This window comes from Arvicanthis niloticus, chromosome 2 (genome assembly GCF_011762505.2).
Source record: "Arvicanthis niloticus isolate mArvNil1 chromosome 2, mArvNil1.pat.X, whole genome shotgun sequence".
Taxonomy (NCBI): Eukaryota; Metazoa; Chordata; class Mammalia; order Rodentia; family Muridae; genus Arvicanthis; species Arvicanthis niloticus.
In genome coordinates this window covers 147,653,996-147,678,608 of record NC_047659.1, presented here as the reverse complement: position 1 = coordinate 147,678,608, position 24,613 = coordinate 147,653,996, and the positions used below count along the sequence as shown (strand labels likewise).

The 24,613-nt window shown below is 40.9% G+C and overlaps 1 protein-coding gene across 6 annotated transcripts in view; it reads right to left on the bottom strand.

The window, feature by feature from the left end:
• The window catches only part of Dnajc5 (DnaJ heat shock protein family (Hsp40) member C5), a 31,652-nt gene that overhangs the window by 6,114 nt on the left and 925 nt on the right, over window positions 1-24,613 (bottom strand). For 4 of the 6 annotated variants that reach the window (XR_004606144.2, XR_004606143.2, XM_034494550.2 and 1 more), the window contains one exon: window positions 811-928. Coding sequence is in view for 4 of the 6 variants with exons in the window: in XM_034494550.2 (XP_034350441.1) it covers window positions 811-917 (107 nt within the window). In the remaining 2 variants the exon portion in view is untranslated. Of the gene's footprint in view, window positions 1-810; window positions 929-2,750; window positions 2,845-8,300; window positions 8,347-24,613 lie in introns of those variants that run through there. The other 2 variants (XM_076930438.1, XM_076930439.1) reach the window with 2 other exon arrangements.

The window sequence follows — 24,613 nt, the reverse complement described above, 5'->3', positions numbered from 1 at the left end:
GCATCTCATTTGTCAACTTTCCAGAGATCTGGTTCATCAGAGTCAAAAGAAGTCTCTGTAGTTGCTTTAGGACAATCCTTTCTATCAGGAAACACCCACAAGGGTGAGTCCTGAGGTACTAAGTAAGGGCAGGGCACAGCTTATAGCACTCCTGCCAACCCCTAGTGTCCTGGCATGCTAATTGCACATTTGAAAAATAAGGTGATTGCAAAGAAAAGTATAATATTGATAATTTAGAACAACAGAAGTAGAGGACCCCAGGAGTACCTGAGGTGAAAATGCCCCACCCCCTTTCTGGGTTACTGTATGATATTACACCTAAGAGATACATTCAAGGCCAGTCAAACAGCAATGACAAGATTTAAAAAAAGACCCCATTCACTGTCTTAAAGTACAGCATTTAGCACTTTAAAGGCTCTGTCTATGCCCAGGGTTCAAATCTTGACCCTGTGTCTAGGGAGAGTTGGCAATATCTTTTAAGTGTGTTTCCTTTTGCTGCTAGAGAACACCAGTGTAACGGTTTTGTTGTTTGAGAAAGGGTCGGTCTACATAATCCTGGCTGTTCTAGAATTCACCACTTAGACCAGGCTGGCCTCACTCACAGATACCCTTCTGTCTCTGCATTCCAAGTACTAGGATGAAAGGCATTTGCCACCATGCATGGCCAGTGTGACAGTTTCAAGTCTGAGAACTAAACTATGAATGTAAAGATCAAATGCAACTGTTAAAGAGTCGTATGCCACGGTTCTTGTTAAATGACACAAGAAGCCATGAGGATTTGTGTTCTTCCAGGCTAACACAGCTGCTTACCGATAGGACTTTTTAATGTCATCCGAGGTTGCATTCTTGTCCAGTCCAAGAACATGGTATAACGATTCCCCGGAAGTAGAGAGCGAGCGCTGCCTCTGGTCAGCCATGTTAGGTTAGTCTACAAAAGAAGATAAAGGAAAATATGGAGAAAATGACAAAACCTAGGCTTGACAGACATGATAAGGGCATTGCTGTCATGCCTGACAAGTTAAATTCGACTCCCAAAACTCATATGGTAGGAGAGAAGAAGTAATTCCTAAAAGTTACCCCTGAGCTCCTCAAGTGTGCTGTGGTATGTGTCCTTTTCCCACCCCACAAGTAAATATGTGGGGGCTGGCATCTATGCTACATATAAAATGTTGCAACTATTTAAACAGAGTTCAGAAAACTGAAGATATGTTAAGTTTAAAGGGAAAAAAAGCAAAAAATTATGCTCGATGTGGTGGTATATGCCTGTAATCCCAGCTACATGGGAGGCTGAGGCAAAAGGATCTCCAGTCAGAGATCAACCCTACACTCACTCACATTTAAAAAAAAAAATCCTGCCTTAGAAAACCCACAAAAAAACCTTATAGAAGCGGAAGGAAATAATAAAAAATATGAACAAAATGAATCAATCATGATGAAAATATTTTATGAGCTTTTCAGAAGACCTTTAGCAGCTGCTAAGAAAACTCTGAAACCCAGAATATGTATTTCAAAGTTACTTGGGTATTTTTATTTTCACTAACCACTTATTTAGCTGGAGTTACACACATGGTTGTTAGCCACTCAACATGGATGCTGGGAACGCAACTTGGGTCCTTTCTGCAAGGGCAGTACAGATAACTACCGAGCCTTTTTTCCAGCCCCAACCTTATCTATCTTTTAATATAACCCCTTATTTGTAACCTTCAAAATATCTTTTCTGAGGCACCAAACTGAGACTACCTGTAATCCCTGAAACCTAGCGAACAGCTATAACCTGGTGCAAACCCATGCAGGCCCCGTGTTTGCTATTTCAGTCTGTGAGCGTATGTGAGCTCTGCTTAGCTGATTCAGTCCACCATGTTCTCTTGGCGTCCTCCAGCCCCTCTAACTTTATAGTCTTTCTTCCCGCTCTTCCTCAGGGTTGCCTCATGTCTGAGGAAGGGACCCACTGGAGACCTCTAACCCAGACTTTCTCACCACACAATGTGGGTCTCTGCACTCACTCTGTCTGATAGTGGCTGGACAAGGAACCAATCTATGAGTATAGCAGAATGTCATTATGAACCATTTCATCCCCCAAAACAAGCAAACATTTATGCATTCATTCACTCACTCAGTTTTTTTGAAACTGGGTTTCTCTCCTTGCAGCCTTGGATGGCCTTTGTAGACCAAGTTAGCCTCAAACTCAAGAGATCCACCTGCCTATCTCTGCCTCCTAAATGTTGGAATTAAAGACAAGTACCACCACCACATAGCTTAAGTAAATAAAGTTTAAAGGAAGATAGCTCAGTGGTTAAAGAATGTTCACTACTTTTTCAGAGGTCCCATGTACAATTCCTACCATCCATACTGGGCAGCTCATAGCTGCCTAACTCCAGGTGGCCTCTCGGGACATCTGTACACACCCACAGCATATTTATACAAAGATATGTACATAATAAACTACTAGAAGGCATAGAGAAATGGCTCAATAAGTAAAGTGCTTGTTGTGCAACATGAGAACCTGCGCTGAATCTCCAGGAACCATATAAAAATTATCTCAGCACTGGGAGGTGAAAAGAGATGGACCCTAGCACCTCAGCCAGCATCCAGTCTAGCCAAACAGCATCTCCAATAAGAGACTAATTCTCAAAAAATGAAGTGGACAACTGAAGAAGACATCCCAACATCAATCTTTGGTCTCTATATGTTTCTGCAAAGAGTGTGTGCACATACAACAAGAAAACTCGCCAGGCAGTGGTGGTGCACACCTTTAATCCCAGCACTGGGGAGGCAGATCTCTGAGTTCACAGTCAGCCCGGTTTACAGAGCGAGTTCCAGAACAGCCAGGGCTTCAGAGAAACTCTGTCTCAGAAAAAGAAAAAAGAAAAAGAAAACACAAGTGGAAACCCCTTCAGGCAACAGTAATATGCATAGACAATGGTTTTTTTGATCAAACACCGAAAGAAAAACAAGCCAAAGCCAAGTGTGCTGGCACACGCCTCTGATCCCACCGGCGACTCATGAACTCAGGCAGAGACAGAATCAATGAGACAGGGCAGCTGGGACCACACACACACAGCGAGACCCTACCTCAACAGCAAACAAACAAAACCCAAACAGATTTTTACCAAATTAAGCAGCACACAACAAAGGAAACAATCAACTTAATGAAGAGAATAATAGAACGTAGAAAATATCTGCAAATCATTCAAACAGAGAATATAGCTGGTGTGATGGACACCTTTAATTCTAGCACTTGTAAGGCAGAGGCAGGCTTTTCTGAGTTCCAGGCCAGCCTGTTCTGTTGTGAGTTCTAGGCCAACCAGAACTATGTAGGAAGACTGCTCCCCCCGCCCCGCCAATCAACCCCACATCCAGGGAAAAAAAATAAAAATAAATCCATAACAGAAAAAAGGAACTCAAGTAACTCAACAGCAAAAATTAACCTTTAAATTAAGCAAATGATATGAATAGATTTTTTTTACTTATATATTTGGAAACAGGTCTTACTACATAACCTGAATGGCCTGAAACTTGCTTTGTAGACCCACCTTCTCCCACTTCTCCAAGTACTGTGTTAAAAGTATTCACCTCTACATCTCGTTTGAACAGATTTAGCACCTCTTGTTTGTGTGTGTGCACGTGTGCACGCTTCTGAGTTCATGAGTAGTAATTACAGACATGTATCAGCTTATTTTTATGTAACAGCCTATAAGGAGACATAGATTCTTAAGACTGGACTTGAGCTTATATAACTACACACACCCTTAATTTCCAGACGGTGGAGCTTCAGTTATTCGCAGCTCCTGGGCCTTGGCACATCACTGCTCTTTGAGTAGGCCCTAAATTCTGAGGGGGAAAAAATTGAACCTGGAATTCCATTACTAACCAAGTGTCAGGCAAAGGCAGGAGTTGGAGACAAGTACTGCCTTTGTCCCATATAAAACCATCATGTGAGGAAGTACTTCAAGAAAATGAGGAAAGAAATCAAGACCAAAAGACACAACAGACTAAGAGTAAAGCATCTGAACCTGCTACAGGAAGCAGGAGGCTGACAAAAGCCATGCCAACGCACCTGCAGCAGCTCACACCTCAAGGGTTAAATCTTTAGTACCACAAACAAATAACTACAAAAATGGGAGTGATACAAGGATGCTACACTCAGGATAAATGAAAATTCTCAACAACAAAAACTACAATGTAATGAAAATAGTAACCACATGGAAATGCTACAAATACAAGTTGGACATGAACCTCACTCATCAGACTTCACAGTAGGATGCAGGCCACAGAGCAGCCGAAGAAGCAAACACCCCCTCTAGATGCTGAAGATAATAATCAGTGTGAAGAACAGAAAGGAAACAAGATTTTTAACAATGAAGCAGGCCATAGTATTTCATGCCTATAAAATTGGCACCTGAAACCAATGCAAAAGGAGGAATACTGGCCTGTGCGAGGCATAGACTTTGTCTCAAAACAGAACATAAATAAGTAAAATAAATGAGGACAAAGCCTTGGTGCCCAGTGACAACCATAGAACCCAACATCAACACATCTGGAGTCCAAGGGAAAATAAGGCCAACAAGACTTGGTTGAAAATAATGGCCCAGTAAGGAAAAAGGCAGGTGCATCTCTGTGAATTCAAGGGCAGCCTGGTCTATATAGTGACACCAAGCCAGCCAGGGATACACAGATGAGAAACTGCAGCTCTATTTTTATGGATGAAGGTATATTAGGGCTGATAGTTCACGGCTACAGTCCACCATTTCAGCAAAGTCACAGGGGTAGGAGACTGAGGCAGCTATTCATATTACAAATGCAAAAAGACAGCCTGAGTGCCTATGCTCGGCTTTCTCCTTTTTAAGGTACAAGACAGGATCCCAGTGCCGAAAATGGCACCTCCCTCAAGTAAACTAATCAGTATAATCTCTCACAGGCATGCCCAGAAGCTAAATAATCCCTCACAGGTGTGGCTCAAGGCGCCTCAATTTCAAAATTTAAATTCCAAGACATATAACGGCAGACTTACCATCTTTATCATTTCAATGATACAATACAGCAATGCTAATCAGACACACTGCTTATACAACAGCTATATTATAAACTCTTTTTTTGGAGGGGGGCAGGACATTGTGTCCCAAACCTTTATAATCCCAGCACTGGAGAGGCAAATCGGACATCTTTTTATGAGTTCCAGGCTAGCCAGGGATATACAGTGATATCCTGTGGAAGGAAGGGACAGAGGGAAAGAGAAAGCACAACCATTAAAAAAAGAAGAAGAAGAAGAAAGAGGAAGAAGAGGAGGAGGAGGAGGAAAAGAAAAGAAAAGAAAAGAAAGAAAAAAAATTAAACCTTAAATTTATCAATGATGCCTTTCCCCCTTGTTTTCTTCAGGAAATCCTTCTAAAACAGCAGTTCTCAATCTGTGGGTCTCAACTTTTTGGGAGTCAACACTTTGGGCTCACCTAAGACTATCAGAAGTCAGATACATTACAATCTGTAATGGTAGCAAACTGTTATGTTATGAAGCAGCAACAAAAATAATTTTATGGTTTATGAGGAACTGCATTAAAGGGTTGCAGCAATAGAAAAGTTGAGAACCACTGTTCTAGGAGAAAGAAAGAAACCACCTAGAGTGAGTGAGGATAAACTTTCAGTAATTTTTTTTTTGGGGGGGGGGAATACTTAATTAGATATGTCCTTTGATCATTTTACTTACAGTAAATATCGTCTTTAAAAAACGGGTAGTGGAGCATTCTTTTAATTTCAGTACTAGGGAGGCAAAGGCAGGTGGGTCTGTGAGTTAAAGGCCAACCTGGTCTACACAGAGTGAGTTCCAGGAAAGCCACAGCCTAAGGTCAAAACTATTACTGTCCCATGGCAGGAGACAGAGGCCAACCCTATTTCTGAGTGACATCTCAAGACCTGGACATGCACTCAGATGACTCACCTTTCCCTAGAACCTTACAGCTGCTCTGCCTCCCCCACGAGTGAAGTCTTCCTGAACAAGGCTCCCTATTTTGCTTTACTTTCCTTCTCATCCTTTACTCAAAATACTCTGAAATACAAGTCTGTCTCCAAAAACTTGTAATAAACCCCACAAATGCTCATATTTTTATATGCATCATTAAAACAATCCTTAAAATTGTATATATTCATCATTTATTTGAGTATGCATTTGTTAAGGTCAGAGGACAACTTGTGAGAGTTGGTTCTCTCTTTAGTTTTGGGGATCAAACTCTGGTCAACAGACTTGGTGGCACGTGCCTGTGCCTGCTGAAGCAAACTGCTGGATCCTGAACAATTGTGGTTTTAAGTTTTTTCGAGACAAGGTTTCTGTGTGTAGTTCTGGCTGCCCTGGAACTCACTCTATAGACCAGGCTGGCCTTGAACTCAGAGATCTGCCTGCCTCTGCCTCCTGAGGGTTGGAATAAAAAAGGTTTGTGTTACCACCTCTCAGAAGCAATCATGTTTTACTAAAAAAATTCTATCATGGATAACAAAGAGGGTGTGTAGAGAGAATCTCTTGTTTACTGTGTGAAAGTACTTCCTGTCAAGAAAGAGCTGATGGCCAATGAGCTAAGGCATGATTTGAAGGTGGGACATTTGTCAGAGAGAGAGAGAGAGAGAGAGAGAGAGAGAGAGAGAGACTTTGCCCTGGACTCAGAGGAGACAAATGAATGAAACTGAATGAGAGCTAACTAGGCCAAATATAGACTATAATAAACAGGTTCTATAAAGTTACAAGCTAGTCGGAGAACAAGCCAAATGCTTATGATCTAGGCATTTATTCATAAATAATATAAGTCTCTGAGTCATTATTCTGGGAAGAGGATGGGTAGAAAAGTTCCTGAGTTCATTTGATGTATCATATGTGAGGCATAGAATCCAAGCTTAGAAAAGTCCCAGGAGAGGCTCACTCCTTAGAACAGAGCAGGTTACGAGCTCTGTCCCTTTAGGAGATAGAGTCAGCCAGCTACTGAGTAGATAGATACAGGGAATGAAGCAAATGCAATTCATAGGCGCTGCTTCTTTTTTTTTTTTTGGTTTTTCAAGACAGGATTTCTCTGTGTAGCCCTGGCTGTCCTGGAACTCACTCTGTAGACCAGGCTGGCCTCGAACTCAGAAATCCACCTGCCTCTGCCTCCCAAGTGCTGGGATTAAAGGCGTGCGCCACCACCGCCCAGCTAGGCGCTGCTTCTTGACCAGCACAACTACAGGATCCGGAAAGTCTTGCCCTACCAAGGCCACAAAAGAGACACTGGCAGTGGGGGCCGCATAGACCAGCTCCCAGCTGCTCAGGCTCAGCTTTCAGAAGCAGCGACATGCTGTGGTCTACAGCCACCTTCCCAGAGTAGGCAGAAATCAGAGAGCAGGCCTGGTCCCATAGGCCTATGAAAGCTTACCCAAGAAAGGTGCATCCAGGAGCTAGCAGTCTGCTGGAAAGAGCTGAGGGGGCAGAAGCCAACTCTGGCCCGAGGAACCTGCTCCCTCTCCTTGTGAGCCCAACAACTTCCCAGAACAGGGGAGGGGCTGGGCATTTGGTGAGATGCAGCTCCCAATAAAACCCCACAAACGTGAGACTAGGGTGAGGCCAGCTACAGTGAAAACACCTCTTCCCGGGAGAGAGAAAAAGGCAGGGGTGGGGCTAGTCACAGCATGGGAAGTGGAAGCCAGACACAGATTGAGAGAATACAAGAAATCCAAGCACAGACAAACCTCAGATCAGGTAAAAAATGTTTAAAATTATGTTTTAATGGTAAGAGGCTGAGCATAAAAACTCATAGGCAGATATGATTTAAAATTGACAAATTTAAAGAACTAAGACACATAAAGATGAAAAGTACAATAACAGAGATTCTGGATATACTGCCATTTTAAATGGCTTAAAGATAGAAACAAAAGAGAAAGAAATAAATGACTTAAGGGAAAAAACATTACAAATTATGATTATTACCATGCTGGTAATCCTTATCTTGATAATTATAGTGACTTTCTGTGCCTTCTCAAAGAAAAGGGCTTTAGAGATACAAGAAAAAGAAAATAATGAAAGTGGAGAGAGACAGGCCTTAGAATGAAAAATTTAAAAACTTATAAATAAAAATCCGGAAAATACTAAGATAGTAGAGATACAAGGAAAAGAGAAATACGAAAAATGGGGACAGGTTTAAGAGAAATTAGAAAAAAAATTGTAAATAAAATTGGGGAATAAACTAAACTAAGAGACTGAATAAGGTCAGAGTCTACTGCACTATCATGTAATGAAAATCAGGAAAAGCCACCAGAGGTTGTTAGAAAACCACCTTTAACTTACTTACCCAGTTAGTGTGTAAGTGCCAACAGACAGTGACCATGCTCAAGAATGAGAGTGGACCTCTCAGAAGTCCTGGATTTGAAAAAGATTAAAAGTGCCACCAATTATAGAACGCATTCATTGCTTCTGAAACAGGTATTAAATTCTAGGGCGACTCAAAATAGAATTATCCCCAGAGACTGTAAAGGTATAAAAAGAGCAATACTAGAACCTGGTCCACAATTACAATGGCATTCATGGTGGAGAGAAGAGGCTAAGGAGATAGAACAGAGAAGCAGGGCCAGAGGTGTCAATGTTTCTCAAGACCAGCTGCTTGGTGAAGGAACACATGCTGAGGTGCACATAAGTTATACATGGGGAGCAGCCTTGGCACTCACTGTGTCACATGGCAGTTTTAAGTGCTTGAGACAAGGGTGAAGAAACAGGAAAAGGACTTGAACTGTTTACCAGGTTATGCAAGGTCCAAAAGAAACATTCAATGACTTTTTACCAGGACTGACTTCAGCTATAGATAGAAAGGTATCTTATCCACAAGCAAAAAACACTGATTGTCTGTTTAGCTTTCAAAAATGGTAATGCTGAATGCAAAAGGGTAACCAGGCCATTAAAGGGAAGATCAGCATCAAGAAATTAATGCATTAGAAATACAGTTGATAGTGGACCTCAGTCACAGACTATGACTTCATTAGACATGATCAAAAAAGGTTTTGAAAGAAATCCAAAACACCAGATGTTTTAATTGTGGTAAGAAGGGTCATTTCAAAGAGACTGTAGGCAAGGTGTTCCTAGAAACAGTATTTTTTCCCTAGCAATTATTCAAAAGGAAGGCCTTAGTATTCTGGTGTATGCAGAAAGTGTGGTAGAGGCCAACACTGGGCTAGTGGATGTACATCAGCAGGAGACAGACATTAGTTTGGTTATACAGTCCAAACTGAGATAAATTTATTCCAGCATCCTGCTTCATCCAACCTCAGACTACCTCAGTAGCTGTTTCATCAGAACTTGCTTCCAGCACGGCTCTTAAGCTGCTTAGTCCAGGCGGTCCAGCCTTACAAACTGTTCCAATAAATACTTCATTTAATCTCTGCATTTTCCCATCACACAGAAACTGGACAACACACGTTACAGCTAGTTTTCTTAAGACTGACCAATATCTGAATTTTCTTTGGGCATCCAAAAGAAAACAAGAGCAGGAAGCAATTTTAGGAGAACAAAGCCCCTATTTCCAAGAGGCGGGACAGGTGGCTTCGATCGTCCTTTGGATGCGGTTGTTTGGGTTTGTAGTCATTTAAAGGATACTGGTTAAACTGTTAATGGTCTTGGGGAGAAAACTAAGGGAGGTTAGATTCAGGGATTTTTTTTTCTTTTCTCTATCCTTTTTTTCTGTCCTATCTAGTGTTAGGGGGAAAGGGATGAAATGAAAAACAGAGGTATAGGAATGGTAAGATAAGAGTAGATTGTTTAATCTACTTTAAGACCAAAGAGCACTATTAAGCCAAATATTTTACATTTACTATGGACTTTGTATATTAATACAAATTTAAGGTTATATTTTGTTATATTATATACATGTATATGTATATATATACATATATACATATATATGTATGTGTACACACACACACATACATACATACATATATATATATATATATATATATATAGATATAGAGAGAGAGAGAGAGAGAGAGAGAGAGAGAGAGAGAGAGAGGGAGGGAAAATGTTTCAACTCATTTAAGGTATTGTTAAAATGCAGTGTTGGGGCTGGAGAGATGGCTCAGCAGTTAAGAGAACTGACTGCTCTTTCAGAGGTCCTGAGTTCAATCTCCAGCAACCACATGGTGGCTCACAAACATCTGTAATGGGATCCAATACCCTCTTCCGAAGCCCTCTTCGAGTATCTGAAGACGACAGCATACTCAAATACATAAAATAAATAAATCTTAAAAGGCTATTACAAACTTTTAAAGATAATTAAGAAATAAAAGTTAGTCAGCCAATCAAACACATGGTCATATTAGATGCTAGTTTAGTTAACTATAGAAACAAGCTTCATTAGCTTCCTGTAGATGTTTCCACAGTTATGCAGACAACAAATAGCTACTATTTACCAAATACAGATGGGCTGGACGTTGTGACTGTAATTCTTACCTGATAGTTTTTGTAATTATTCTTATTGAATATAGTTTATTATGTTAAAGAAAGAGACTTTTATTGACCAAAAGGGGGAGATGTAGAGAGAATCTCTTGTGTATTCTGTGGAAGAATTACCTGTCAATAAAAAGCTGATGGTCAATAAGCTTAGCAGGATTAAAAGGCGGAACATCCAGCAGAGAGAGAGAGAGGATTCTGGGAAAGAGTCAAGGGCAGGAGATTTCACCCTGGACTTGGAAGAGATGGACACATGAAACTGAAGAGAGGTCATGTGGCAGACAGAATACAATAAATGGGCTATGTATGTTACATGCCCATTTGTTCCCATGTCAGGGAACAAGCCAAAATTTAAGGTCTAGGCATGTATTCATAAATAATTAAGTCTCAGAGTTGGTATTCTGGAAACAAAGAGGCGGGGTAGAAAAGCTCGTGACTATAAGGGGGTGCAAAACAACTATGAGGCAAACCCCATGAATCACATCCCAAAGTTTTAGTTTATCAGCCTTTAAGGACTAAAATCTAAAGAGCAATAATCAACAGTGAAGTCTTCAGCAAGTGTGGAGAAAGCCTTTAATGGTTTCAAGAATTCAATTATAAGTTTGGTGGTGTTTACCTGAAAGGCTTGAATATTGAGAGATGGAGCCCAGCCTGGGCTACACAGTAAAATCTTGTATCAAAAGAACACAAAACAAAACAAAACAACTCTCATAGCTTCACTGATGTATTTCTAGCTTCCCCTTGCTTACTTCAAGCTATTCCAGGATCAGGGTTAGATATGTGTAGCCCTGAAAGCACTGACCAGCCATGTTTAAAAGGATAAGTGCACAGAGAAAAGATACAGATCACAATGTTAAAGCATCCTGTTGTGGACAGTCTGAAGAGACAGAAACCCAGAATCCCCTGACTTTAAAAGGGGTTTTGTGTATACATGGACAAAACAGGTTCTTATACTATTCTGTGAGCAGGCACAGGAGCTTGTAACTTGAAAGATGCTAGCTGAACCTAGCAAGAAAGAAGGCTCAACACCTCACTGTTCTGGCTGAGCACCCAGTTTGGTTTCTTGGCACAGAATCATAACTGTGATAGAAGGCTTTTAATGACCTAGGAAGGAAGGATTATCATAAAAAAGACAGACAGCAGAGCCAAGGATGAAAATGTTACTTTTTTTTTCTTTTTTCAAGACAGGGTTTCTCTGTATAGCCCTGGCTGTCCTGGAACTCACTCTGTAGACCAGGCTGGCTTCAAACTCAGAAATCCGCCTGCCTCTGCCTCCCAAGTGCTGGGATTAAAAGGTGTGCACCACCATTGCCCAGCTGATGTTACTTTTTTGGTGTGTGACAAAAATGCCTAACAAGAGCCATTTATGGAAGGAGATTTTGATTCACAGTTTAAGAGTACAGTCCATCCTTTTGGAAATCATGGCAGCAGGCGCAAGAACAGCTAGTCACTTTGCATTCACAGTCAGAAGTAGAGAACAAAAAAGGCTGGTACTTGGTGTTCAGCTTTCTTTCTTTCTTTTACTAAGTCTGGGACCCTAGCCCATTAAATGGTGCTGGCTCACTCTGAGGGTGGTCTTCCCACCTTAATTAACCCAACCTAAAACTACTTCTTTACATGTATGCCCAGAGATCTGTCTCCTAAATGACGCTCAAACCTATCCAGCTGATAACATTAACTCTGAGAGAGAGAGAGAGAGAGAGAGAGAGAGAGAGAGAGAGAGAGAGAGCACACATACGTGTTGATGGGCTATGACAAGGTGATTTCACATACAAATGCAAAGAAAGGAGCAACCAACTACAGAAGTGTGATGGTGATGCAGGCATAGAGGATGAGCTGCCAACTCTACTGTGAGGATGTAACAGTGAGGAGGAGACAGACAGGTTACTATTCTCTGCCTTATGCATATTTGGCTCACAGTAGAAGAAAAGCTCTGCTGAAAATGAATTATTAAAAATTATATACAGTGATGTTTGTTACTCCTAATTTTCTGGGGAATCTTTAACTGAAATCTATGCTGTAGTATCTGAAAGTCAGCTGCCAATTAGAGTATGAGGTAGCCAATAACTTAGAACACAGTAAAAACAGCACCTTTCAAGTAATAGTAAGTAAGCCTTTCTGCTTGGTCACAAGATAACCAAGAACCTATCTGACTACATGGAGATGAAAATCATTCCCTAAGAGAATGGGATCTGGGCTACAAAAAAAAAAAAAAAAAAAAAAAAAAAAGGTGAGGGGAGAATAAGCACTCGTCAGTCCATGCTCTCTATCTACTCTTGACTGTGGCACATGACTAGCTGCTTCAAGTTTCTTCCATCATGATTTCTGAAAAATATGGACTACAACCCCGAATTGTGAGCTAAATAAACACCTTCTCCCTTAAGTTGCTCTTGTTAGGATATTTTACAACAGCAACAGGAAATAAAACTAAGATATACAACATTCAAATCTATTAACTACGAATAACACACACACTTATAAACATACTCAAGACTGTTAGTGTGGTGGTGTACACTGTAATCTCAGCACCTGAAGGGATGCTAAGGCTGAGTAGAATCCCAAGATCAACGCCAACCTCAGCTAGTTAGCAAAACTCTGTCTCAAAATACAAGACAACTGTCTTAGGGTTTTACGGCTGTGAACAGACACCATTACCAAGGCAACTCTTATAAGGACAGAATTTAATTGGTGTTAGCTTACAGATTCAAAGTTTTGGTCCCTTATCGTCAAGGTGGGAACATGGCAGCATCCAGGCAGGCATGGTACAGAGGAGCTGAGAGTTCTACATCTTCATCTGAAGGCTGCTAGTGGAAGACTGACTTCCAGGCAGCTAGGATGAGGGTCTTAAGGTCCATGACCACAGTGACACACCTATTCCAATAAGGCCACACCTTCTAATAGTGTCACTCCCTGGGGCAAGCATATTCAAACCATGACAACAACATAACAAACCAAAAATTCTATCAAAACAGTGTAGACTACTACATCTTTTTAAAATTTTGGGACACGCGTTCAGAGAAGTGCAGATGCTGCCTTTCTTTATCTTATTCATTTTGGGATGTTGGAAACTCCACATTAAAATATAAAAGGAAAGTTAAGACATACTTTTGGTAATGAAAAGCAAAAGGGTACAAGAATTCATAAAATACCATAGGATGGAATACATTCTGAGATCAAACTGGCATCCGTTCTGCCCTCATCCCTAACCTGAGACTGTTCTTCAGAGAAACTCATGTTGGACACACAGCTGCCAGTTATAGTCCACCTGAGGACTATCTCCAGGGAAGCAAATGAACATGCCTGACTCTCTGCAACTACTATCAGAAACCAAGTGATCACATCAGATCCAGCACATAACCTAGAATCAGGTATAACAACAAAAACCATGATAAACTGAAAAGCTGTGTCAAATTTCAAAGGGGAATTACAACATGCCATATTGCAAACAAACATGCTGTAATTGAGATTTAACAATTAAGCTGTTTCTGTGTGACCACTTGCTGAGTTGCCAGGTGGGATTCTCTGAACCTTTACTGATTCAGAGTGCTGCCCATTCATAATCATTTCTTTCATCAAAATCTACTCAATCTAATTTTGTCTATGGTTTTATTTCAATAGTTTAGTGTCAGAAGTGGGGTCTAAAGTAGAAGTCCCAAGAGGACAGTCCTCAAATCCCTAGTCCCAGAGCCAAGTGAAGTAACTGACCAAAAGCACTATGTCCATGGCCCTAAAATAGGATCATGGGTGGGTAAGTTTCCTCTCGAAATGGAGCAATACAAAGTTGTGTTTTAAGCTTGTTTACTTAAGCAATTGTTTCTATTGACCTGCATCCAAGATTAAACAGTGCATCCCTAGAGCCTCAGGTGTGTGCCTTCCAAAAGGGGTTTCTGCACTGCTGAGTCTGAGCATCCATACATGGACTCCCAACACTTTGGAGGCTGAGGCGGGATGAGCAAGAGTTCTAGGCCAACCTTGGCTATGTAGTCAGATTCCTCCCCCTTCCTCCCAGTACAAAGACTGAGTCTCTAGGTTTTCTAGCACAGGGATGGAAATCTAAAACTGTGGGAGACTAAGGGAAACCTGTACAAACAAGTTCTCAGGCACTGCAAAACAAGATTTTGCCTCCAGTTTTTTACTGCTCAGAGACTAAACATATCTAGAACAACTGACAAACTACTACAGGAAAACAACTGCTTCCAGCGGTTGGGAGTCAAACATTTGCCAAATGATAGACTGAAGATACGTCAGTCATTCATAATGGCTGCCTTGTGTTCACTGGACACTATGTTCCTTAAAAGGTCAAAGGGTAAGATTTCAACTAGATCATCAATCACATTCAAATATAAAAGGAAAAGGTTAAGGCACACCTCTCATTGCCTTTGGTAATGAAAAGCAAGAGGATACACGAATATATTGTTTAAAAGGAAAAGCAACTTTTGATCTAGAGCGATGACGGCTCGGCAGTTAAGAACATTTATTGTCCTTCCAGAAGATCTAGGTTTGATTCCCAGCACCACAGAGCAACCAGCCCATAAGCTCTGATGACTACAGCTCTAGGGAACCTGATGCCCTCTTCTGGCCTCTGAAGGCACCAAGCACACACCCTTTCTTCACATAGAATAACATTTACTTAAAGAAAAAGTAATTTTGTCTCCAAATACAATGACTAGTTGTTTTAATTTGAAAAGGAAAAATGATTATAAAATAACAACAATAACAATAGCCTATGAATGACAAAGTTGCAGGAGATTTACAGGAGATAATTTTTTAAAGAGCTGACGTACACTATACTAAGATTAGAAGAAAACAGTTTGAGTTTTCCATAAAATTCAGTGAGCTGAGAGGTTAAGAGCATGTACTGCTCTTGCAGAGAGCCACGGTGCAGTTTCTTGCATCCATACGGTGGGTTACAGCCATCAGTAACTCAAGTTCAAGGGGATGACACATACATCCATGCAGGCAGGACACTGATACATACAAAATTCAATTTATTTATTTATTTATTTGTTTGTTTGTTTGTTTTTCGAGACAGGGTTTCTCTGTGTAGCCCTGGCTGTCCTGGCACTCACTCTGTAGACCAGGCTGGCCTCGAACTCAGAAATCCGCCTGCCTCTGCCTCCCACGTGCTGGGATTAAAGGTGTGCGCTACCACCAGCCGGCACAAAATTCAATCTAAAATGACTTTACAATGAGGCAATTTTAAAAATTTACTTCTGGAGTCTTTAATGATTTCAATTGGTTGTTAAATGAATAAGGACTATTATTCACAGTGACTTGTGATTTGCTTTAAATGTTCTAAATTCTAGGTTTTTGTTTTGTTTTGGGTGTTTTGATGAACTTCTCAAAATGTTTCTATCTAGGCCTTGCTATATAGTCCAAGCTGGTCTCAAATACTCAAATCTTTCACCATAGCCTCTTAGATGGTGGAGTTGTAGGCATGTGTCACATATCTAGCTTCAAAAATCAAAATTTTAAATTAAGCCTTTTTATTGCTGTCTAACTAACTTTGAAATTCCCTAGGAAGATCCTTAGAGCATTTCAAAAAGATACTTAAATGTATTCTGCCATGCTTCCTGCCATGACGATAATGGACTAAAACTCTGAAACTGTAAGCTAGCCCCAATTAAATGTTTTCCTTTTAAGAGTTGTCTTGCCGGGCGGTGGTGGCGCACGCCTTTAATCCCAGCACTTGGGAGGCAGAGGCAGGCGGATTTCTGAGTTCGAGGCCAGCCTGGTCTACAGAGTGAGTTCCAGGACAGCCAGGGCTACACAGAGAAACCCTGTCTCGAAAAACCAAAAAAAAAAAAAAAAAAAAGAAAAAGAAAAAAAAGAGTTGTCTTAGTCATGGTGAATTTTTACAGCAATGGAAACCTAACTAAGACACACTGATAATCCCAGCCATGGAAGTAACAAGCAGTGACACTGAGAAACCAAGGCCGGTGTGGAGTATAACAGACCCTGTCTCAAAAAGTGATATTAAACTTCTCTTTACAACAAAGACCATTAGAGAAAATCAATTGAAAACAAAACAAAACACCCAACAAACTCACAACTGGTCAAAATGCAAAGAACTAACTAATGATGGGGTTTCCAGCCCAGCTGATACACCTACAGCCCACTCCTGAGCCTAAGTAAGACACAGGAAGCATCCTAGGAAAGGGAGTGGAAAGTTCGTAAGAACCACAAGATGAGAAATGTGTTGTGTGAGTTTAACTCCTAGAAATGACAAGGAACTACCTTCTTCACCCATGATACCTCAACAATGAGGCTGCCTTAACAACACCAAGAGGAAGGAGGAGATCTCACAGAGCCCCATTCCCAGACAAAAAAAAAAAAAAAAAAAAAAAAAAAAACCAAACCAAACCCAACCAAACCCAACCAAACCCAACCAAACCCAACCAAACCCAACCAAACCCAACCAAACCAAAAAAATCTGTTAAGACAACCAAGGAATGCTGAAACAGGGAGAAATAGTCTTCCCCAGGGATGAGCCCCGTAAATGGTTATCTAATACTAAGTGGTCAGCCCTGAAACCCTATATGTGCAAGTAACACTAAACAGACTGTGCGGGTTGTATTTATACGTTTTGTATGTGTGTGTAACAATAACAAAGAGAAAGAGGTCATAAATTCAAGAGGGTGTGGGTGTGGGAGAGACTGGATGAAATAAAAGGGAAAAAATATGTAGTTAATTTTAATTAAAATAATAAAACTACAGACTAGTCTGTATCTACATAATGGGATTCAAGACAACTCAGACTACATATGTACATCTTAAAAAAAAAAAAAAAAAACCCAAAACAAATAAATTAAACTGAGTGTCTTCCCTGTGTTAAATCATATGAGATACACTGTCAAATTAATACTGAAATTCGGGTGGTGGTAGTATAGGCCTTTAATCCCAGCACTCAAGAGGCAGAGACTGTTCTCTGTAAGCTCTAGGCCTTCCTGGTCTACACAGCAAGTTGTACACAGAGAATCTCTGTCTCAAAACCAAAAAACAAGACAAAAGAAAAAGAAGAAAACATACTAAAACTTATGTGAGATTTATATTATTGTGCAATGTTTCAGATATTATAAGGAATTAACAAAAATACAGCAGTGCTGGTACAGGATTATCATTTCATAATTCCAGCTATCTGAAATGTTATTTACTATAGAAATAATCACATTTTCTTGTCTATTATATCACTAATGTAATGTGCCCTCAGATGTTTAATTGTGTCATTTTAATTAAGCCTTGACATCTACAGGTGACTGTTTATCATAGTACTTTCTTGAACTATAACAGGTATTCCATGTTTAATGTCATTTATGGAAAAGATAGCATACTTTTTACTTTGAAAACACTCAAGTTGTGCAGGGAGCTCCATGGGTGCGGCTTTCATGAGTTATCACGCATGGTCAGGTAGGCTTTCCAGTGACACAGCTGCTTTTGAGTAGCCATGATCCTTACGTTCTCTGAGGAAGAGGATCAGCCTGAAGAGTCTAAGAATGAGAGTGGTTCTTTTCACCAGAGAGGTTGCTGTCATGATGGGCACGGAAAATGTGATTATTGTCTTACTGCCAGCTTGAAAGCAAAGTCAGCACATCAAGCAAGAAGATCGAGAGAAAGGGAAACAGACCCTAATATAGCACATTTAGAGCCAGCTTTACCTTTGCACTTGTGATTTACACAATAAATGTCCTCTACTGTATAGCTAATGTTTTTCAGTCAGGTTCACTATCTAGCCCAGGTTGGCTTTGAACTCATAATCTTTTGTGCTTCAGTCTCCTAAATTCTTAGGTTATAGGAGTGTGTTGCTGCTTAGACTGGCTACATAACTGAATAATCTAATTTAGGGGTTTGAGAAAGGAGAAAAAGATTTTCCTATTTGCAAGACAAAAAAAAAATACTCATTTAGGGTGATTTAATAAAAACAAAACAAAACAAAAGCATACCAATGGATGCTTTCTAAAACTTATCCAGATATCCCTACTGGAAGTGGAGGCAGGATTCCTCAAGCTACATGGCAAGTTTAAAATCAGATTGGAAACACAAGGGCCTGTCTCAAAAAAACAAAGAAAAAAGCACAGAAAAGGAAGAAAAGCTATTGATGAGTGTTTTATTTTTATTTTATGTGCACTGCATTGCTGCTTTGCTTGTGTGTATGTAGCAGGAGATATTAGAAAAAAGGATGTGTCTGGCTAGTTCTCGGCCTGACCACCACGTTCTTGCTCTACTGGTGAAACCAGCTGGCCAGTGGCTCTGGCCCGGGACCCAGTAAACACTGGCATGGCTGCTGCCTCCCCTGGTCAGCTCTGTGGGGTCCATGGCTCTAGGAATGGCTCCTGGGCCAACTCCGCAACCCTCATAGTGTTCGGCTCAACCCCAGACAATAAATGCCATCCACATAATACCTGGTAGAAAGAAGACTCTTAATGGTTAACCAAAGAGATTTATATATCAGCAAATACTCAATACACAAAATGCCCACACAATTGGAGTTGTTATCCCAAATATCTAACCCTGATAACTACCTTTGATAGCTAGAGATACTTTTGATAGCTAGAGGGTAACATCTGTCTTCATCTCGTTGGTTGCTCCTCCTTGCTCCCAAGTCCTAGCTCCGCCTCCCTCTTCCCTATCCAATGACAGTGTTCTGCTACAAATACATTGGCAGGAAATTCCTGCCACATATTCATGTCAGTGTGAAGATGTCATATATTGACTAGAGTTACAGACAGTTGTGAGCGCCATGTAGGTGCTGGGAATTGAACCCAGGTCCTCTGGAAGAGCAATCAGTGCTCTTAACTGCTAAGACATCTCTCCAGCCCCAGATAATTGCTTTAAAATGGCTTTGAAAAATGGGGTCTGGAGGTGCCTGGAAAGATGGCTTAGCAGCCAAGAGAAGAGCACTGGCTGCTCTTCCAGAGGACACTGATTTGATTCCCAGGACCTACACGCTGACTAACAGCTATATGGCACACTCCTGTTCCAGTCGATCCAACATCTCTTCGCTGGCCTCCACTGGCACCAGGCACACAAAGCAGTGCATAGGTACAACATCCAAACCACAAAATAATAAACTAAAATTACTAAAATGGTTTGTACAAAACATTTGGCTTCTGAAACCCTTAGTTCTAATAACATAATGAACTATAAGTGATACATTTCCAACACCTGCTGGATAAATTAGACACTTAAAGAGGGATTTCACCCAAGTGCAACCTTCAGGACATGTCTTTTGGGTCCTACAGAAGCTTTCTCATGCTTGAAAAAAAGGTAAAGCTGTGACAGGAGCTAAAAGGCTTTAAGAAAATCTGTCCCCTTATGAGGTTGCACCCGAGCCAAGTCTCAGGGTGCTGCTGGGCTGAACAAAGACAAAAGAATTACTCCATCAGGCACCGCAGACACAACAGCACTGAGCAAATCTAAGGGTTTACCCTCACACTTGCCCAAATATCAAAAGGAAATAAACTTTGATAATGTATGTTTAAAACAAGTAACATTTACATTCTAATAGACTTTGTCAAAGAAAAATCACAACAAAATGCACTCCTGCTTAACAAGAAACTCAATAGGCCTGCTAACTCCTTTCTGTATTAAGAGAAAATAAAGGCAGGCAACAGCACCTTCTTCCTTCACAGAATTCAGGCCACTCCTCCTCTTCCCAGCCTCCACCTCACCTTCACTTAGGAGTGTCAGATGCGAAGTCTGCAGTCTTAGACCTTCAGGCTCTTGACTCATAACCTACCCCTAAGGTTAACTCAGATCGATAATACCATGAGATATCTGACTGTGTTCTTCACTGGAACATAGTCCACTCAATGAAACTGAACAGACATTAAGGCAGATTTCTCTTAAGAGGGCCACACTTCTTTCCCAAGACAGCCTGAATGGGACACACCTGATACCATCACCCAGCAACTCCTCATTCCTACCCTCTGACTCACCAGGATTGTAACCTTATAGCCAATAGGCAGGCATTCCCCAGAACACAAAAAGAACTCTGCATATTTTATCTTGTAAAGCACCACGGGCGTATGTGTGCAAGTTTAATATTTAGCAATTAAACTGACAATAAAATCACCAACAACTCATGATAATGAGTAATCTTCACTTACAGAAATTCAAGGGATACTGACTAAGCATTCACAATATCTCACAAAATCTGAAAATACTAGTTGGGTTCAAAATATCTAGAAATAAAGTTCTCTGTCATAAATTAAATGTCACTTGTGGAAAACATACAGCGATTATGGAATGAAATGAAAGAACACATACTGATTGTGAACAGGAAACTTATCATGGAAGAATGTTCAGTGATCTCTCCAAACTTAGCCTTACTCTTTTTGGTTTTGGTTTATTTTGTTGAGACAAAGTTTCTCTGCAGAATAGCTGTGTACTCTCTGGCTGTCCTGGAACGTGCTTTGTCAACCAGACTGGCCTCAAACTCATTAAGATCCAGTGCCTCTGCTGGGAGTCAAGGCAGCCATAAGATACTTTGTTTCTGTAATTTTGATATAAAATATCAATGTGTGTGAAACTCAAAATTTGAAGCAATTTTTACTTGTTAAAAAAAAAAAAACCAAACCAAACTAAAACAAAGAAACCTATACTGAGGGCTAGGATAGCTCAGTGGATAAGGATATTTACTCTGCAAGCATGAAGTCATATTTGAATCCTCAGGACCCAGCCCACTCTAAAAAGGCTGACATAGTTTTGTGCCTGTAACACCAGCACTGGGAGCAAGTCAAGTAGATCCTATAAACTCACTAGCCAGACAGCCGGAGGGAACTTCGGGGTCAGAGAGGCTCAAAGTAGTAAGTAAGATCCACAGAAGACACCCATATTCTGTTGTGGCCTTTGTATACACATAGGAGGGTACATTTATTTATACATGCTAGTCCATGTACCATACCCCCATACCTCCACAACACACACCAAATTAAACAAAAACAAAAAACACACTGATAATGGTGGTTTGAATAGTATGGCCCCCATAGACTCATGTGTTTCAATGCTTGTCCCATAGGGAATGGCACTATAAGGAAGTATGGCCTTGTTGGAGGAAGTGTGTCACTCTGGCTATGTGAGGTCTCTGATGCTCAGGCTATGCCCAGTGTGGCACATAGTCTCTTTCTGCTGCCTGGGCATCAAGATGTAGAACTTTCAGCTCCATCTCCAACACCATGTCTGCATGTACACTACCATGACAGTAATGGACTAAACCTCTGAAAGTATAAGCTAGCCCCAATTAAATGTTCTTTCCCACCCCCACCCCCCACCCCCAAATAAAGAACACAAACTTTTCATTAATAAATGAACTCAGGTTAATGCAAAGTGTCAGGAGGAGCAAAATCCACACTAAAGGTTGTTGGGTAATCCAATCCTTAAATCTTCCGTTTAGTTGCCAGTTATCAGATTAGCTGTTAATCCTTGCCAGGGTTGCCATCAGAGACAACTCTGGCACAGCAGCCCAGGCTCCAAGATTAAAAATGTTTTAGGGGTAGTTTTTTTTCACCATCTTCAGCATCTCTCACTTCTATTTAGGAAACCACCAGTAAAACACCGTCTATACATCATTTCTTTGCTTCTGTAACAGGCAGGGATGATGAGAACATTTCCCCTTACTTTACAGAGAGAGACCCAGAAACAGAAGAAGCTGTGGTGGGGTGAACTCTAACCTTGTCCCTTTCAGGAGGGAGAGCCTAGCAGACTCTGCTGATGTACAGACACGGGAAGTACAGCAAAACTGTAGATTTACCTGACAAAAGGCTTTAAATCCATCATTCAGATTCTATAGTACACAATAATAAACCTCATTTTAGGAATGCAACTTTTTACTTTTTCTTTGAGGTGTAGAACTTATTAAATCCAAGTCTTGGCACATGCTAGACAAAACGGTTCTCCTCTTATCTGCACCTTCAGTCCTGATTATTACATTTTTAAATGCTTAATATATCATACCTGAAAACGCCCAGCAGGCACCACAGGAACACTAGAGGTCCTATAATGCAGAACTGATCGTAAAATGCTTCATTTCCATACAAACGGCTCCTAGCCAGTTCCCTAAGATTTCAGGAGTTTATTTCTTTACTGGAGAAGAATAACTGCATTTGCTGATTTGCTCACAATACCACACACTTCAAACCCCACACCTCGTGTTCTGTTTTCAGAAGCAAACTTCTAAAACGCTACCTTATCGTAAGCCTCAGCCCCATCACACCTCAGTTACTTACTGACGAGCGCCTGTGAGCAACATGCACCTGGGCCTTAAAGATACAACTCTGACAGATCTGCGATACTGTAAGCTATAGGTGGTTAACAAACAGAAGAAATCAGGCTCAGACGCCTTGGATTCAATTGAAGCTCTAAGTCTGATTCATTCAGTTAGATCTTCAGCAAAGGAGGTTGTCAGGGTGGGTCTACAACTATACCCAGAAGCATCGCTCTTTCCAAAGTGCTCTTGGGTAAAAGTGGGTAGAACTGTGCAGCATGCACCCAACACTGAACCACACATTAACAGAGAAATCAGGCTGGTGAGATGGCTCAGCAGTTAAGAACACTAGCTCATCTTCTAGAGGTTCTGAGTTCAATTCCCGGCAACCACCAGGTGGCTGTCATCTATAAAGGGATCAGATGCCCTCTTCTGGCATGTAGGTGTACATGCAGACAGCACACATCTACATTTAAAAATGCATAAATAAATTTTAAAAAACCAGAGAAATCTAGATATTCTTCTAAGCTTAGATGGGAAGGAGGCAACAGCCTTAGAAAGAACTACAGAGTCGTTCAGTCACAAACAAGTCTCTACTGGGCTGCCATAGCACTAGATAATGAGCTTCCAGCTAAGGACATCAGCAACTGCTCACTCTGACGCCGGGTGTGGTTGTAAAATCCTATGATTCCAGGGCTTTGCCAGGCTGAAGCAGGAGGAACGCAAGCTGCAAGTTAGCTTGAACTATAGCAAGATCCTGTTCACAAAAACAACCTCTCCACAATAACTAATCAGAAGACTTCCTAACACCACCAAAGACAAAATTTCTAAGAGCCTTTTTATTGAACCAGTAGCATATCTTTTTAAAACATTTAATTCTGAAAAAAATCACAAATCAAAAGTTACAAAGAACTGGCTGATGGTAGCACACACCTTTAGGCCCAGCACTTGGAAGGCAGAAGCAGGTGGATCTCTGAATTCAAGGCCGGCACAGTCTATAGAGTCCCAGGGCAAGCCAGGGGGAAACCTTGTTTTGAAAAACCAACGCCACCCCCACCCCCCAAAAAAGTTGTAAAGTGATTTTACAGGGAAGTCTAAGCCCTTTCTAATATCCTCTTAACTGCCTGTCTTTTCTTTTCAAAGTGGGAAGGGGAAAGTTGGTGGCTGTCCTTGAGGATACAGAAGCCTGGTGACTCTTAAGCGCTCAGTACTCACTAATTGGCTTCCTGGTGAAAGGGCAATCGCTCAGCTGCTACTAAACTCATTTCCATTCATCAGGTAATTATTTACTGGGCACATACTACCTGACTATACTAAAAAAACAAAACCTTAACTAAAAAGCAATGTTAAATATGTTAACACATTAAATGAGAATCAAGCCCTGTATGAAAATTAAGCAAGGAGGGGAACCACTAAGCCGAGAGCTGAACAGTTGACAGCAGACTAGTTACAGTATACAGGGAGCAACAGAGGAGCAGAAATGAAGAATATCTCACAGAACAAGTGGCCAAGAAAAAAAAATCAAGGATTGATTACTTAAATTGGTTAAGAGACTAGCAAGGAGGCTGCTGGGGCAAAGAGACTGTGAGGCATGGACGCAGCTTAAAGAATCCAAGGACAGGCACATCGTTTCCAAACTCGTCTGCATTTAGAGGCTCCACTGGCTCCACACTTGCCGTCCACCCAGATAGGGCCAGCCTACGTATGAAAACACTGATACAGGTAACAGAATCATCATAACACACATTAGGTTAGAAACTGCGGGAAGCCCTGGCTTTTAATGTCATCCAACAGACCGCGCTTTCCTTAAAGAAAGCAAGTAAATGAACATAATTATCTTACGATTAGAGTTGTGTCTTTAGGCAACCACGACAATATATGGGTGAATAAAATTCTTTGTGGTATTAAGTAGCGTTTTGATGGTTTAACAGACAAATCACTAGCAATTCAGACACACTGCCTAT